Raw genomic sequence first — 18,191 nt, forward strand, 5'->3', positions numbered from 1 at the left:
TGAATAGAAAAATAGAAGACACAATAAAAAATAAACATAAGTCAACATTTATTAACATAGAATAAGTAAGGTCCGATGGCCAGGGTAGACAGAAAAAAAAAAAACTCCAAAAGCTGGAGAAAAAAAAATAAAATCTGTAGGGTTCCAGACCACGAGACCGCCCAGTCCCCTCTGGGCAATCTACCTAACATAAGTCAAACAGTCCTCTTTGCATTTAGGGTTTTCATGGAAGGTTTTCATGGACATCTCACTTCCCAAATCGCTACTCGTGAATCTAAGATGTTTAACAGGCATTCCCGGTATTAACTTGTGGATTTGCCTGCGAATATTTAGCGGAAGCGTTTCTATGAACTTGTGGAATTGCCTGCGAGTATTTAGCAACAGCGTCTCTATGAACTTGTGAATTTGACTGTGAGTATTTAGCGACAGCGTTTCTATGAACTTGTGGATTTCTTTGCGAGTATTTGGTGGCAGCGTCACAAAGTTGTTTTCATCTAGCTGCATCAGAAAATGTACCACGACATCTAACACACCTCCTTTTTACTGTTTTCTCACAGCTTGGATTGCTGCTGTCATAATCGGTTTGAGTTTCATGGTTTGTTTCAATTACGTTAGTATTTGCAGAACTTGTGTTGAAGTGACATTTGGCATTTGTCAAGCATTGTAAGCATACAACTGGCTATATCGATAACTTCGCATCGTAATAAACGAACAATAAAACAGCGGAGAAGCCATGGATTAAATAAAAAGGCTGCAGTTATCAGCAGGGAGACGTGAATACCGTGGCGAAGCAAAGAAAGGAATGAAGAGACCGGAGTGACGGACGGCCTTATATGGGCAGGCAGTTAATTACGTGGGAGGTATGGGGAAGGGGGGCACAATATAGGAAGGCAGCCAACTGCGTGGTGATGGGAGACGCAATGCCACCTCACACGGCAACCGAGCTGCAGGCTATGGACATATATATTTACGTAAATAGGATTCAACTATAACTGTTACGTGTAGAATTTCAAAATGAAACCTGCTTAACTTTTGTAACATGTAAGGAATGAGCCTGCCAAATTTCAGCCTTCAACTTACACGGGAAGTTGGAGAATTAGTGGTGAATCAGTCAGTCAGTCAGTCAGTCAGTGAGGGCTTTGCCTTTTATTAGTATAGATAATCACAATCATTTTTTTTGATAAAAAAATAGAAATTAAAATTATAAATTTCAAAGTAAATTTAACTTTAGTCCGGGTAGCAAAGATTCACCGTTCAAGACTAACTTAATTAAGACATCAAATTAGGATGTCTCTAGCCATAGTCCATTTAGCCAGTTTTTAATTTTAACTTTTTCAGCATTGCAGGGCCACAGCCAACCTTGGATAGGAGTTAAGTCCAAGGTAAGACATATTAACTCAATTTAACTCAACTCAATCAGGACAATTTTACAGCTTGTAACTTGAGCTTATAAAAAGAAATTGAACAGTGATAACCCATTTATTGTAGAATTTGTGAAAAATATTTTTCTTCTGAAACATAAGAACAAATTATTATTATTCGATCATTTTTGAGTAGCTGGATTGTACTTAATGTTTTGCACTGTTCTTCCTGTTTTAAAGATCAAGAATGATTTCTGATTAATACTGAAATATGAGATATTAAAATGTTAAAAAAAAGTTCACTCTTCAGCTACAGCTTCAAATGAATTGGCCATCATCATCAACAGGGTCAAAAGCCACACAGTGACACCGTGCTCTGATTTAAAGGCCACAGAATATTACATTGTTAGATTTCGAAGGTTAGCAAAACTGATGACAGAGGACATCTGGAAAGCATCACTGCTAAAAATGTTGCACATTCAAAAGGCTTGTCCAGCTTCCCACATGGCAGAGTGACTGGATACTAAAAATAGACTGCAACTCAACTGGAGCTTCATTGAAGAAATACAGGTACATATTTAATCAATGAATTGGATGACCAGACTGAGAACCTTTAACAAGAGATACACTTTTGCTATATTTTTGCTTCTAAATAAAAATTAGATCACCCAGGGTTATACTATAATTTTATTACAGGTTTTGTAAAGTAAGAAGGCAGGCTCTATTGAAGGAGTAAAGTTGGACAGTTTAACATCTGTGGCAGAGCGACGGGCATTAAGTAAACTCCTGTCAATCATGAAGAATCCACTGCATCCACTGAACAGTGTCATCTCCAGGCATAGGAGTAGCTTCAGTGACAGACTGCTTTCACTGTCTTGCTCCACTGACAGAGCAGATCGTTCCTCCCCCACACTATGCGACTCTTCAGTTCCACCCGGGGGAGTAAATGCTAACATTACTCAAAGTTATTGTCTGCTTTTACATGCATTTTTATTTCTATTTAATTTAATATTGTTTTTTGTATCAGTATACTGCTGCTGGATTATGTGAATTTCCCCTTGGGATTAATAAAGTATCTATCTATCTATCTAAGTATCTTGATGATTATTTTAATAGAAACCATATTACATTAAACTGATTTACACTGAATTAAGTCAAACAGCACCCATAAATCTTATTGGTAGTCACTAATATATGTCTTGTTGTCTTGTGAGCTTTCTGCCAGTATTCTTCTTCTACTTCTTCTTTTGGCTGCTCCTGTTAGGGATCGCCACAGCGGAACATCATTTCCCCTATCTTCCTTTCCTCTGCATCTTGCTCTGTGACACCCACCACCTGCATGTCCTCTCTCAAAATGTCCATAAACCTCCTCTTAGGCCTTCCTCTTACCCTCTTACCTGGCAGCTCCATCCTTAACATCCTTCTCCCAATATACCCAGCATCTCTCCTCTGCACTTGTCCAAACCAAAGCAATCTCGCTTCTCTGACTTTGTCTCCCAACCACCCAACCTGAGCTGACCCTCTAATGCACTCATTTCTAATCCTGTTCATACTTGTCACACTTAATACAAATCTTAACATCTTTAACTCTGCCACCTCCAGCTCTGCCTCCTGTTTTATTGGTCTGTGCAACCATCTCCCACCCATATAACATAGCTGGTCTCACTACCATCTTTTAGAACTTCCCTTCCACTTTTACTGGTACCCATCTGTCACAAATCACTGTTGACACTCTTCTCCACCTACTCCACCCTGCCTTCACACCCCTCTTCCATACTCCCCATTACTCTGTACTGTTGATCCCAGGTATTTAAACCCTGCCACCGAGGATGCACAAACCTGTGTGTTTCTTTGTGCGGGTCCTAAGCCCAGATAAATGGGGAGGGTTACATCAGGATATTGCCAGATCAATATGTGGACAACAATACAGATTTCCATACCGGATTGGTCGAGACCTGGGTTAGCTTTCACTCAGTACTACAGAAGCCAATTTATTGATTGCTCAAGAGCTAGTCATGTCTATGAGTTAGTGCAAGTGCTGCTGAATATTAATACTAGATTCAGAGGAAGAGAATTGTCAATGGAAGGTTCCAAAAGATTAGGGCTGGCACTGTGGAAGCGCAGCATCTTTCACAGTGCTGCTGCTGCATATACATCTCTGTGCTGCTGCTAGCTATTCCTACCTTATATGGGACCTTCACCACCGTGCATGTAAATGGATAAGTTGATTTGAGTGTTTTTATATTAGAACCACAGGATATCAGTTGGTAACTGTAGTGTCAGAGGGTCAACTCCCAAATATGACATAGTATGTAACAGTAATTAAATTGTTGTCTTTTTTTTATAGAATTTTCAATGTTGTTTCTTCTAGTTTTCCGAGGCCTTCTAATTAGGAATAGGTGTGTTGCATTATTTAGAAACTAAAGTTAGTTACTATAGTCTAGAACACAAGGGTTTTCTAATGTTTAACACTGAAGGTATCAACTACCAAACAGTATTATAAAAACCAAACATTAATAATATAATATGAAGTCAAAACAAGAGATAAAAAAAGCCAAAAACGATACACCACTGTTTATTATCCAAAGCTTTGGCACCAGTATCCTATCTTATAGTGATTATGTGAAAACATCACATGTCATGCCACTGATGATCACAAGACTTAGTAATAAAAGCTCTTACCAATAAAGACATGGTTGCAGTCATAAAACACCAAAGAAATTGACAATTTCCATGGATACACTTTACTCCTAAAAAGCACGGAAATTACCTCATTAAAAACAAAAAACTTAAAGAAAATTCCAAAAGAGGAATTAATAATGCAGAAATCATCCTTTGAATATCAAAATGTATTTATAACACTCAACTATCAATCTTTATTTAAATAATGCATGTGATTACAAGAGTCATGATCACCCTATAAATGAATTTGCACACCAGCACAAAGTTAATCCTACCATGAACAGAGGAGTTAAAGGCAATAAAGTTCTCTGGACAGCATATCAAAGAACATTAATATAGGATTCTATAAAGTATCACAGCTAAAACAAAAGCCCAGCCCATTTACAATGTATTAAGAAAGACGATGGGAAATCATCCTAGATTTTACGTTTGGAAACAAAGTAGCATTGGGATAGTGTTTCAATACAAGTTTATCATATAAACTGTTAATGCTCACAAAGATAGCTGTGGAAAAAGTGACTTGTAAGAAGGTAAGTATTAAGTATTTCAAAACTACAAATCAAATTTAGCAAATTGATGGTTGTGTGCCTATTAAACCTACAGTACACACAATAAACAACTTGTGTGATAAGGATGCCTTAGGAAGTTCATGGTGCAGTATTTTTGCACTATCAGCAAAAAACGCTTGACTGAATCAAAGTTGCTTCCAGTAAATGAGAAATGTAATAGAGTTTAAGGTGACATTTGAGATTGCATAAATTCAATTTCATATGCATATATGGCAGAATCCAGGCACTCACTTGAGTTGAGAGCCATACTGAGACTTAGGTTCAATTTCTTTTCTCTTCTGAAAGACAAGAATAGTGTCTATCAAAATAGAGAAATTTGACAATAGCCATTTTTCCACCTGGGGGGCACCTGAAAAGTCTCAATACAGGACCACAAAGTTGTCACAACAACTGTAAATTAAAAGAAAGCAGCAAAGGCTCTTAAAATAATATGTTTATAGATCTGCCTGACTGCACACATTCATTCGTTCAGCTAAAGTTTCTAGAATCACGATGACCTTCAATTTGAAAAAACATCCAACAATTCAAGAGTAGTTAAAGGTATTATTTGCACAATTGGAACTGCAATTGTTGTGTTGTGTTGTTTCAAGGTAAGTTACTGTTTAATGAAAACATCTGTTTTGTGCTATGAAATCCTGAGCAGATGTTGTCCTCTTCCTACAGTGTTGAAAATAATTTAGTTCTAACTAAATTTGCTTCTTATCATAATAGATAGCAAAATTTATTAGTCAAAAGTAATGTCATTATATCTCTAATGCTTTACAACATGCTTTTAACAAGCTATGCATTTTAATTAGCGCAATTACAATTAGAGCCTTCAATTCTAATTAGGCAACCTGTGAACAACAGGAATTTTACCGTTGACCACACTAACAATATTCAGTATTGCACATATTCAAAACCCCTAGGAGTAAGACTTGCCACAAACTGGCATGGCTGGGAGCATCAGAAACCCTGATTTTCTGTTACGGATGGGTTGCCTTCCTTCCTCATGCAGCACTCCCAGTTTTTGAGTGAGTTTGTTGTACAAACTGCCATACTTCCAGCGTTGTGACGATGCAGGTTCTGCTCCATGCTCCTATCGCTGTTCGGGAGCCCTTGAACCCAACACCGTCGATAATGTCACCGAGATGAGCTAGACAGTGAGACAACATTTGAGCAAGGGGATGGTATAAATGTGCAAAGTGCTTTTATTAAAAAAAAATCAAAAAACAAAGTGTCCAATAAAGAGTGCAGTGATTCAAAGTTCAAATAAATAATCCAATAAAAGAAAAACGTGGAGGTTAAAAAAAACAATAAATAGAACAATCCTTTAAAAACTAGAGGTTAAAACGTTCATATAGGAAGCAATCTTTACAACAAGCTTGGTGCTTTTTTTAACTGGTGACTCCCCTGCTTCTCCCTGTCCAGGCTTCGCAACAGGGGAGCCACTCTACCTGCAGCTGACCTTCTCTTCACTATCGATCTGGAGTCGTCCTGATCCCTGGCTTCGGTTCCGCTCCCTCCAGACCGCGACTTGGCTTCCCTGAGGACCAGGACGCTCACTCCAGAGAGTTTACCGCCCAAGCCTCCCGACTCCTGCAGCCTTCTTGGCCTTACGCGGCCAGTCATCCTTCTTCCCATCACTTCCGCTCTTCCAAACATGCTCAGCGGGAGCGACTACTAACTATAGCCTATGGGTGTCGGCCGAACACCCCGCTAGGGCTCACTGTCCAACTGCCTGCGAGCCTAAGTCTCGCTCGCCCATTCGCTTACTCACTCTCCTGCACCGACTTGCTCGCTCTCTCGCTCCCTGTAACCTCCGTCTTTTTCGTTCTTTTTTTTTTCTCTGATCCTTTCTTTTTCTTTCCATCTTTTTCTGATCTGTTTCCTTTTTTCTCTCGGTCTTTTTTTTTCTTCCCAACCGACTCGCGCTTCTTTTATACAGCGAGGGGCCATAGCAGCTGCAGCACATTAGCCACGGGAACAATCACAGATTTGGGCAGTCCCTCACCTGTGCACTAGGTGAGAAACGCCCACACCGCAGATCGCCCCGCAGCTTGCTATGACTACTACGCCCCCTCACGAAGCCGCGAGCACAGTGATTATTTATTGAAATGGCCTTTGCTCGGCGAGCTGTGGATCCATAACACCACATTCCATCCCCCATAAGACTCCAGTTTAACGGGAAGACTCCACGCCACTGCCAACCCAATGCAACTGGAGCTCAGGTCCACAGCTCGGCCACTCTACACTGCACTAAAACAATAAAAGCACTTTTTCAGTTTTTACCATCCCCTTGCTCAGTTGTTGCCTCCACTGTCTAGCTCACCTCAGTTATATCTATCGACGCTGTTGGGTTCAAGGGCTTACAAACAGCAATGGGAGCATGGAGTCGAACCCGCATCATCACAAGTGTATACCCTGTAATGTATGGGCCATGCTAAATCAACACTCTGTATGCTGATGTATAACCTGGTATTCACACCACCTGATCTCAATTCTCATGCCTAGCTCTAACCTACAGCATTCACCACTCAAAACAAACCATTTTGGTAGATGAACACATACAGTGGCCATGTGGAATTATCTCCTTAGACAAGCAAGGGTCCTTTGGTATGGCACAATCTGCTATGTAAGAGATAAAAAGGTGTGAAAATATCTACATTGTCACATAGTAAGGTAAGTAGTTGAGGCAATAGGGTTCTTTAACATTAGAATTACTAGAGTCTACAAAAAATAAAAAAATCCATAAATCTGGCCCACATTAAATTCATTTGCACCTCTCCGTCAGCATCTTTTGTCTTGTAAATGTGTCAATAAGCCCAAGCAGCAAGCAGCCTGCTATACCATCCCCCCCACTGCCGCAGAACGGGCAAGAAGTTCTCCCAGTTCCTGCCTTGATTATCTGGGAGTGAGCTACCTATAATTGTATAGAGTAAATAATTTCATGAGTGTTCTGTGTCTACAACAATCTATGTAAACACATTTTTAAAACAGAAACATTTTTTATGTTTTAGTAATAAATGACAAAATGTAGACATGAACTGTACAATGTGTGAAGGCCAAATATCAAATAAACACTTTCACAAATGGTGCAAGTACAATACGACAGCTTCCGTGGTGAAGCGGTAAGAACTGCTGACTTATAATCCAGAGGTCGTCAGTTTGAAACCAGCTCCACCACAAATTTACTGTAGTGAGCTACTCTTATTGTTAATATTATACAATAAAAACATACATTTGATTTGTGTCTATAACAGCCGGTGTAAATTTATAGTACTTGTAAAAGTTAGTATTTTTTTTTTACTTTTATTCTCTCAGTCACGATCATGATACAACACCCAACCCCTGCCCCAGGTCTGATGCAGTTACTTTTTATCTGAAATTGGGAATAACTGTACATGTGAGTGGTGTTTAAGAGACAATGGAACTAAACATACTTTTATCTGGAGGGATAAAAGCTGATACACAAACGCTGGTGAATCTGCCTTCTTCGTATCTCATTGTCACTTGAATTTGTATTTATTTTTTTATCAAGTGTTCCTGCTCATGCTGAATTAGTATGCCACTTATGGTCCATGGTGTCAAAGCCGCACTGACAAAAAACAGAGACATAGATATACAGGTATATGATATTTGGAATAACTCATTTTATGACCTGTATAATACATTTTGGAAAACATTATGGCACGGATGTAACATTATTCATAATCATTCGCATGCCTTCTTACTGTTGTAATCATTGGACGTGCTTTTTTTTTTCTTTCTGATCTTGCCCAATCTCCACATTTTGGTGCATGTTGGTGTTTCTTTTGTACTCCAGGACATGCAGAGGAAAGAATAGTACAAAGAGGTCAGTTCCGCTCTATATGCAATCATCAGATTCAAATGTTAACAGTTCCATTACACCCAAGCACCATCCTTGCTGCATTTACGACATGTGTACCTGTTGCAATGTACACACTTCTCTCTGTGGTTATTTTCTGAATTATTCATTAAACACTAAAAAAGTTGAGTCATAAGATGATCAAGAAGGTTGTTAAGAGCCACACCCGTGTTATATGGTTTACACTTTAAACAACAGTTTCTATGAATTGACAATAGCGTCAAATGCAAAGTGAAAGGCTGCACAGCAGAGAACGCTGTAACGACTATAAGCCCTTATGCAACCTTCCTGCCACACATATATGCATGCTAAGCAATTTAAATAAAATACACTGTTCTCTCAATAATCAACTCATATCACATCTCTAGCTTGAAGAGACACCTCATCATACTAATATGCAAATGACCAGATCAGAGTTCTAAAGTGGCTAACACACCCAAGTCAAATTTGTCAGATACAAGTACCATATTGTTAGCCAGGCATAGGCAGAAAAATCACATCCAAAATGCATGCTTCATCTTTCACAGAAATCTAAACTTCAATATTTTCCTAATTTGCATCAGGACACATACACAGTTAACAGTAAAACTTAACAAAACCTGTGACAAGTGCTCTCTGTTCTATGAAGTTTGGTATATCAATAGTGCTCTTCCAGATTCAGGGGGTGAAATCACCCGTGACTACATTCAATGGTTCTATCGCTTCATTTACTTATCTGATGAATATAAATGGGCTGTTACATTCCGCCTGGTGGAGATACAAGAAACAGTTCACATCTCAAAGTAGTTCAGAATGGTGAGTTTAATCAAAACCAGACTCAATCTTTTTTATTGTTAGAAATGTCAGCTGGCAGCTTATGGGTTGTCTCCTAACTAGGACTTCCAGTAGAGAGCTTGGCAAAAAAAATCTTAAGAACATTTTGTCACAGCACACCAATTAAAATTAACATTTATAAGTTACATCAATCACTACACTTTGCTTGTGGTAAAAAGTGGACAGAGAAATTACCCAGAAAAGACTTAAAATATCAAAAAGACTAAGTAAGAGCTATGCTACAAAAAATTGTTGTCAAGGTGGTACAGAACTTCTATACAAACACATTGTGGTATATTCAAGGTAGGAAATGTAGGGTTAAGATTGTGGAAAAGTGTCATTAAGCTTCCTTCCTCATTCTGTTTTACTGTTTCGCTCATATGATGCTAATGTACTTTCATTCTTTTTTAACTTTAGGAAGTAGAAAGCCCTTGGGTGCAAGACAGAATTAAGCTTAGACATGACATCAACCTACCAAGTCAAATTCAAGAGTCACCAGTTGATTTAATCTACATGTATTTTAAGACATGGAAGGAATCAGGATATTTTAAGAAAGCCCCAGGTGTAATGGAGGCAATGTGAAAATTTAACACAGGTAATACCTGGCTCAATTTACTTTTCCTAGAAAGCAGGTTCAAGGTTTGTTTACACTTATTCAGTGTAAACTATTCACCTATTTTTTAATTCAATTATTTCACTCAGGTTTCTAGGAGTATAGAGAAGGCATGATGCCTTGTTGAATTGAATGCCATTTTGTCACAGAATATGTCAAACCAGTATAGAAAGTATTTAAAGTTTGTTAAAAAGACAAGTCTTGAGTGCTATATCATACTCATTTCATTATTACTGGACAAAATTATTGCTATTGTACAGTTCTTTTTCACCATTCTAAAGATTTAACAGCTTTAAACCTGGTGAGCAACTGTTAAGTTTGTTAACACCATTTTTCTAAAATCCTGTGCCTGTTTCAATCCCATCTAGAAAGGATGGTTTCATAATCAATAATCAAATATTTATTTTCTTATGCATCCTTACCTTTATCTCTTTTGTTATCTTTACTTTTATACTATACATGTATTTGTAATGGTGCTTATAAACAATACCTAATTCCATTATCTAAATTATTTTGCTGGGTAATCTGATTTAGCATTAACTTAAGCACTGATTTGGGCATGGTTTCTAAAGTGTTACTGTGTAATGAACATGTCCATATGCTACTGAGAGACTACTTATCTTGTATGTGTGGTGCAGATAGCTGATGTATAACAGGAGACTGGTTACATGTTATATACAGAGCGTAGACATATTACCTAGAAACCCCGATTTTGATTGAGTGCATTAGGAAGGATGGAGCACAGTATATAGTTTACTCTGTTCTACCTTTCCACTGCACACAGCAAGCTTTGACAGGTTTGTGGCATTTGGAGTTAATGGATTGCTCCAGGCTTTGAGAAAAGATGTTAACGTACTATAGGTTCTGCCTCATCATTAAAACCACACAATCTTGCAGTGCACAAATCAAGCGGGCAGCAAGACATTGGGGGTGGACGTTAGCAATTTACAACAGACCTTTTTAATCTTACAGTAATGCTCTCCATCTGAGGGGTGCATGTTTAATAGTTCATTACTTTTCAAACCTACTAACATTTGCATGCTACTGTTGCAATTAAAATAGCCATAAAATTCCTTAAAAAAGGGCACATCAAGGTAGTAAATTGCAGCAAAGACTCCACTTTTATCCATTTTCCACAGGTTTTGCTTTTCCCACCTCCAAACCTAATAAATCTCAAGAACCAAGTCAGAAAGAGGTGGTGTATTTGTTTCTGAAATGGCTAATGTCAGAAATGCCTAGAACTGATAAAACTGTAACATAACTATTTAGTCATTTATAAGAGAAATGCTTCATTCTAAAAAATTCTTGGCACCAACTCAGTGATATGCTATTATGTAGTCTCATTTACCTCTGAAGCTCTTATTCTACCCTTTAACATTATTAAGATGTTTTTAAACAGTATGAATCGAATAATAAAGTAACCAGTTATTCTCTGGTACAACAGACTAATAGGAAAGCCATCTTAAGTGGTTCCCAACTGGAAAGGTTTATCCCAAAAGGTTCTTCCTGCTGAGCATTTTGTATATTATACAATTCAGTTAAACAGATTTTATATTTACTGTGCAGAATGTATTACATTTAATTTACTGTAAGCAGATGTGGCATTGCTATAATGACCGGTTGGAAAAAAGTATAATTTGACTGTCTAAACATTCCTTTAGCTAAATAATACAAATGGTTTACCTTATGATGTGGATAATTAAAAAATATGTTATTTTATAAAGTTGCTTTAAATGGAGAAATTCAATTTCAAACTATTTTTTGATATTTTTTCACCAGTATAAATTTGTTGTCCTATTATTTAGAAACTCATAATAGCAAAGCATGTCTGTGTGTTCTGCATACAGTTGTACAGACTGAAATTTAATAACAGAATAACCTTACATTGATTTCATCATAAGGGAGCAATGCATAAATGGTAGACTAGGGTCATATAAAAGGTTTTCTTTGCACATTGCACTGAATTTTACTTAGAAAACCAGCAAATTGCTTTTCTCAAAGTGAGGAAGCTGACCTTCAGGGCGCTGGATGCAGGTATGCTGGTTATCACTTAGGAAGAAGCCATCCCGGCAACGGCACTCGTAGCTCCCCATCATGTTGACACAAATCTGCTGGCAGCCACCATTCCCTTCGGCGCACTCATCCACATCTATGGAGACACACATTAACACAATGTTATAAAAATGGAAGATGGTAGGAAGCCACGCCTGGAAAAAAAAATAAGATAACTAAACCACAGCTCCACCAATTACCATTTTTAGTTTCATATGAAACATGAAGGTAACAATCAATGAGCTGCTACATCATTAATTTAACAATGACCTCCTGTTTGGCTCTAAGAACCTCTAGATTTTAAAAGGTCCTAAAAGCTACTAAGTTGCAGATTAATCAGTTCTTTCATGGAAGCCTATTTGTCATAAGTATTTGGGGCATAAAATCATAGGCTACAACATAAATAATAATAATTCAACAACCTAACATTGACAACATTTATTGCTTGAGTTAAGAGATTTATCATCAATAGATTTATCAGCAGAGGACAGCAGTGATGCTTTTCATTTGCTCAGAAGCATTTCAATTGTTTTGAATACTTTGAATACTTGTTGAAATACATTGTAGACAACGTTGGAGTTTTTTGTTTTGTTTTACATAATTGATTACAGTGATCCCTTGCTATATTGCGCTTCGACTTTCACGGCTTCACTCTATCACGGATTTTAAATGTAAGCATATCTAAATATATATCACAGATTTTTCGCTGGTTCGTGGATTTCTGCTGACAATGGGTCTTTTAATTTATGGTACTTGCTTCCTCAGTTGGTTTGCCCAGTTGATTTCATACAAGGGACGCTATTGGTGGATGGCTGAGAAGCTACCCAAACAGAGCACGTATTACATATTAAATAAAACTCCTCAATGATATTTAATGTGCTTCCCGCATGGTGCTTCGCATACTTGAAAGCCCGAACAGCACGTATTGATTTTTGATTGTTTGCTTTTTCTCTCTCTCTCACTCTCTCTGACATTCTCTGCTCCTGACGGAGGGGGTGTGAGCACAGGGGTTGTTCGCACACTGGCCTAGAGGATATGGACGCTCCTCTAAAAAATGTTGAAAGACTGCCTTCACATTGCTCCCTTCCTTGCAGCTGCTTTTTCCGGCGGTGCTTTGCATACTTAAAAGCCCAAACAGCCCTATTGATTTTTGATTATTTGCTTTTCGCTCTCTGTCTGTCTCTCTCTGACATTCTCTGCTCCTGATGCGCACTCCTTTGAAGAGGAAGATATGTTTGCATTCTTTTAATTGTGGGACGGAACTGTCATCTTTGTCTTGTCATGAAGCACAGCTTAAACTTTTGACTAAAGGGTGTTATTTCATGTCTAGAGGGCTCTAATAATGTTAAAAAATGTATTTAGAAGGTCGTAAACAGGTTTTCTATGCTCTAACTGCGAAAACATTCGATTTATAAATAAAGAATCCTACTTCGCGGAAATTCATTTATCGCAGTCTGGAACGGATTAACCGCGATAAAGGAGGGTTTGCTAAATATGGAACATTTGTATTACTTAGAATAACGGCAAAATCTATATAAATTCCTTCCTTAAAACTTTTATTTATAGTGTTTAATTTTTCATAAAACAACAACAGCAACAATAATAATAATAATCCTCCAACTGGCATAGCATAATAAAAGTAAAAAATCAACATGGCACTAGGACTGCAACTCTAGACTTTAAGTGCATTGCTTTAAATGCATCCCAAACTGACTTATATTAATACTTGTGTTAAAACTTTACAAATACCATCTTTCCTTCCATCCATCCTTTACCACCATGACTTACGACACTATACATATTTGCTACTGACTTGCTAAAATGTTCTCCAAAGTGAGTTTCTCTTTGGAAAAACTCTGTAAAGATTTACATTGAGTGAAAGTGGTATTGAGTTCTTGGCAAATACTGCCATGGATACAGTAAACAAGAATCATGGATAAATAATTTAAGATGATTTTTATACTTTGATGTTTTTGAATTTTATGACTATATGCCACTAATCAGTTTGTCTCAGGGACGTATATCTCCATATATACAAAATCCAATGTATGTATGTCTGTCTATCCGCTTTTCACAAGAGAACTACTTAACAGATTTAGATCAGGTTTTTTTTATAATTTGCTTGAACATTCTGGTTGATTTTGTGTCTTCTCTCATCACACTAAGTATCAAAGTCCACTTGTGGCAGTAATTAATAAGTGCGACTCAAAGAGAGAGGCTGCAGGCTGATGGGAGATAAAGGCAGGACCTCAGAAGTAGGGAGCCGGTTGGGGCCATCCTCACTCACATGCCAGTCTCCATTTGAGTCAGGTCTGTATGTCTGTCCACTTTTCACAAGAAAACTACTTAATGGATTTAGATCAAATTTTTTTCGTATAATTTGCTTGAACATTCTGGATGATTTTGCGACTACTTTCATTGTGCTATGCGGCATCAATTTATAAGTGCAAAGCAAAGAGAGAGGCTGCAGGCCAAGGGGAGGGGAGGGAGAGCCATAGAGCTTTAGACGCATCTCTAACCTGCCCTTCTTAAGTAAAATTCTAGAGAAGGCAGTCATTTTGCAATTAAATGACCACCTCAATAAACATGCTATTCTTGATAAATTTCAGTCAGGCTTCAGAACAAATCACAGCACAGAAACTGCACTTGTTAAAGTAGTAAATGACTTGCAGGTAAATGCAGAAAGAGGCCATTTATATGTTCTCATTCTCTTAGATCTGAGTGCTGCATTTGACAACATTGATCACAATATTCTTAGAAATCGGCTTAGTCAATGGGTGGGCCTCTCTGGCAGTGTCTTAAATTGGTTTGAATCCTACCTGGCAGGTAGAAAATCCTTTGTGAGTTGTGGTAATCACATCTCAAAGACACATGATATCCAATATGGTGTTCCACAAGGCTCTATCCTGGGTCCGCTTCTCGGGGCATAACGTTAGTTACCACAGCTATGCTGATGACACACATCAATAGCACCTGATGACTCTGACTCTTTCGATACACTAACACAATGTCTTACTGGTATTTCTGAATGGATGAATAGTAATTTTCTCAAACTAAATAAAGAGAAAACTGAAATTTTAGTAATTGGCAATAATGGATTCAATGAGGTTATCAGAAATAAACTTGATGCATTAGGATTAAAAGTTAAGACGGAAGTAAAAAACTTAGGGGTAACTGTTGACAGTAATCTGAATTTTAAATCGCATATTCATCAGACCACTAGGACAGCATTTTTTCACTTAAGAAACAAAGCAAAAGTTAGATCTCTTATATCATTGGAAGATGCTGAGAAATTAATTCACGCTTTTGTTTTCAGTAGACTAGATTACTGTAATGCACTCCTCTCAGGACTACCCAAAAAAGACATAAATCGCTTGCCACGAGTGCAGAATGCAGCTGCTAGAATCCTAACTAGGAAAAGAAAATCCGAACACATTTCTCCAGTTTTGATGTCACTACACTGGTTGCCTGTGTCATTCAGGATTGACTTTAAAATACTGCTTATGGTTTATAAAGCCTTAAATAATCTCGCTCCATCTTATATATCGGAATGCCTGACACGTTATATTCCAAATCGTAACCTTAGATCTTCAAATGAGTGTCCCCTTATAATTCCAAAAGCTAAACTTAAAAGAGGTGGTGAGGCGGCCATCTGCTGTTATGCACCTAAAATCTGGAATAGCCTGCCAATAGGAATTCGCCAGGCAAATACAGTAGAGCACTTTAAAAAACTGCTGAAACACATTACTTTAACATGGCCTTTTTATAACTTCACTTTTAACTTAATACTGATACTCTGTATGTTCAATTCTTCATAATAACTATTCACAGTGGCTCCAAAATCCGTACTGACCCCTACTCTCTTCTGTTTCTTTTTCCGGTTTCTTTGTGGTGGCGGCCTGCGCCACCACCACCTACTCAAAGCATCATGATGCACCAACATTGATGGACTGAAAGCCAGAAGTCTACGTAACCACCATCAACAGGTCCTTCCATGAAAACCCTAAATACAAAGAGGACTGTTTTTTTTTATTTATGTTAGGTAGATTGCCCAGAGGGGACTGGGCGGTCTCGTGGTCTGGAACCCCTACAGATTTTATTTTTTTCTCCAGCTTTTGGAGTTTTTTTTTGTTTTTCTGTCCACCCTGGCCATCGGACCTTACTTATTATATGTTAATTGATGTTGACTTATGTTTATTTTTTATTGTGTCTTCTATTTTTCTATTCATTTTGTAAAGCACTTTGAGCTACATTTTTTTGTATGAAAATGTGCTATATAAATAAATGTTGATTGATTTATTGATTGAGAGGAATAAAATTAATCAATTGGTGCTCAAATTATTTGACCTGCTGTCTCGGACATACACTTCAATAAATACCATTTCAGAACACAATTCAGTTCATTATCCTACAAAACTTTTAAATTCCATTGATACCCCTGGCATGCCGATCCTCAATTTAGCATTCAAAGTAGGAGTGCTGATTATCCTTTTGAAAAACCTGAGCCCACCCAAACTTTACAATGGTACCTGTCTCTAGGCCTGTCAGCTTTGGAACAGCATCAAAGAGGCGATAATCATCACAGGATGTGGCATTGGCGAGAGGGTTTTAATCCCTCGCATTCCTCTTATCGCAACGGAGATGCCCTTCAATTCAAGAGATTACAGTTCCCAGGGAAGCGTTGCTTTTCAATGTCAATTAACAAGGCCCAGGGACAGACACTCAAGTTGGCAGTGATCTTAGCTCACCATGTTTCTTGCATGGTCAGCTTTACGTTGCTTTCACCCAGGTTAGTTCCCCAAGAAACCTATATGTCCTCGGCCCTGATAAAACCAAAAATATTGTATAATCAAGAGGCCGTCAGATAGGAAACCTATTAATATAAATTGGTCTCAATACAAATTACATTTTTTTTTAATCATTTTTAAAGCTTGTCCTGTTTCACTACTACGTGGGCGGAGCTGCGGGGGACAGATACTTAAATACAGTATATATGATTACAGTTTATGGAGATGCTTTGGTGAAAATATGAGTCTACTAACACAATAAGGAAACTGGTAGATGATAGGTACTGTAGGTGTAGGTAAATGTTTTAATTATAGAGTAACCTTTACAAATAAGTTCACACTTCAGGTCAATTGTTTTCTCATATGTGATACAGATCAGATCTTTTTAGAAAGTTGTGGACAGCAAAAAAACTATATATTCACACCTTTCAAACCAGATTTAGACTACTAAGCAGTAATAAATCTGACACAGAAATATGCAATTTAAATATGAATAGCATTTGAATGCTTGAAACATAAATGCCTGAACATTTACATTCCTCATCTTAACATCCCCAAAGTTCATTTCCTTGTGGCAGCCTAATGTAATCCCACAATACAACATAGCACAAGGCCTTTCATTATTTGCAGGATAATTTGCTGGTTCAACTGTGTGTAGCACTCTGTGAATTTCACTTGCCAATAGGACCCATTTGCTATGTGTTTCTGGAGAGTAATTGCAAGTCTAGGGCAAATACTTTTCTAACAGAGTCTTGTTGACAGGCAACTGAACCGTCCCTTTTGACATTCTTATTTTGTCAAACTACTGTTTTAAACTAAACCCCTCCACATCTCTCTCCATTTATGACACCTCTATTGTGTATAAACGGTGCGTACGCACAGAAATGTTGCATAAGAACTTTTCCACGTTCAAATCGCGATTTATAAAACCTACACTTGGCGTAAAGCCATGCACTTTTCCACAGTACCTCATACCTTGTCGTACGCAAGTTCTCCGCTCGGTTTTGCAGACTGGCGGCACCCAGCGTCAAAGCAATGCTACTGTTCCTGTGTGGTTACACCTTATTTTCCTGACGCCGTTTTATAAATACACTGAAACTAACCGCATATTGTTTATTAGTGTAACACATCTGATTGTAATTAACTTGTAACAATATAATGGCCCAGGGAACAGCCATTGTATTCCAAATACCATAACTGCTTTAGCGTTGTTACTCTCACTGCACCTTCTTCTTCTTCTTCTTCTTTCAGCTCCTCCCGTTAGGAGTTGCCACAGCGGATCATCTTTTTCCATATTACTCTCACTGCACCACTCTGAGTATTTATATCACGGCTATTCCAATATATTTTGAATATAAAACAGAAAGAGAAAATAACAACACAGCTAAAAACGCAGCGACAAATTTAGGCAAAAGTTAAATGCTTGTGTCATGAGCACGAGGCGGC

General features: G+C 37.9%; 1 protein-coding gene across 4 annotated transcripts in view; it reads right to left on the bottom strand.

The window, feature by feature from the left end:
* Window positions 1–18,191, bottom strand: part of scube3 (signal peptide, CUB domain, EGF-like 3) — a 482,583-nt gene that overhangs the window by 207,527 nt on the left and 256,865 nt on the right. For all 4 annotated transcript variants that reach the window (XM_039748670.1, XM_039748668.1, XM_039748669.1 and 1 more), the window contains exon 4: window positions 11,921–12,055. In XM_039748670.1, the coding sequence (XP_039604604.1) occupies window positions 11,921–12,055 (135 nt within the window). The remainder of the gene's footprint in view (window positions 1–11,920; window positions 12,056–18,191) is intronic.

The sequence above is a fragment of the Polypterus senegalus genome, chromosome 3 (genome assembly GCF_016835505.1).
Source record: "Polypterus senegalus isolate Bchr_013 chromosome 3, ASM1683550v1, whole genome shotgun sequence".
Taxonomy (NCBI): domain Eukaryota; kingdom Metazoa; phylum Chordata; class Cladistia; order Polypteriformes; family Polypteridae; genus Polypterus; species Polypterus senegalus.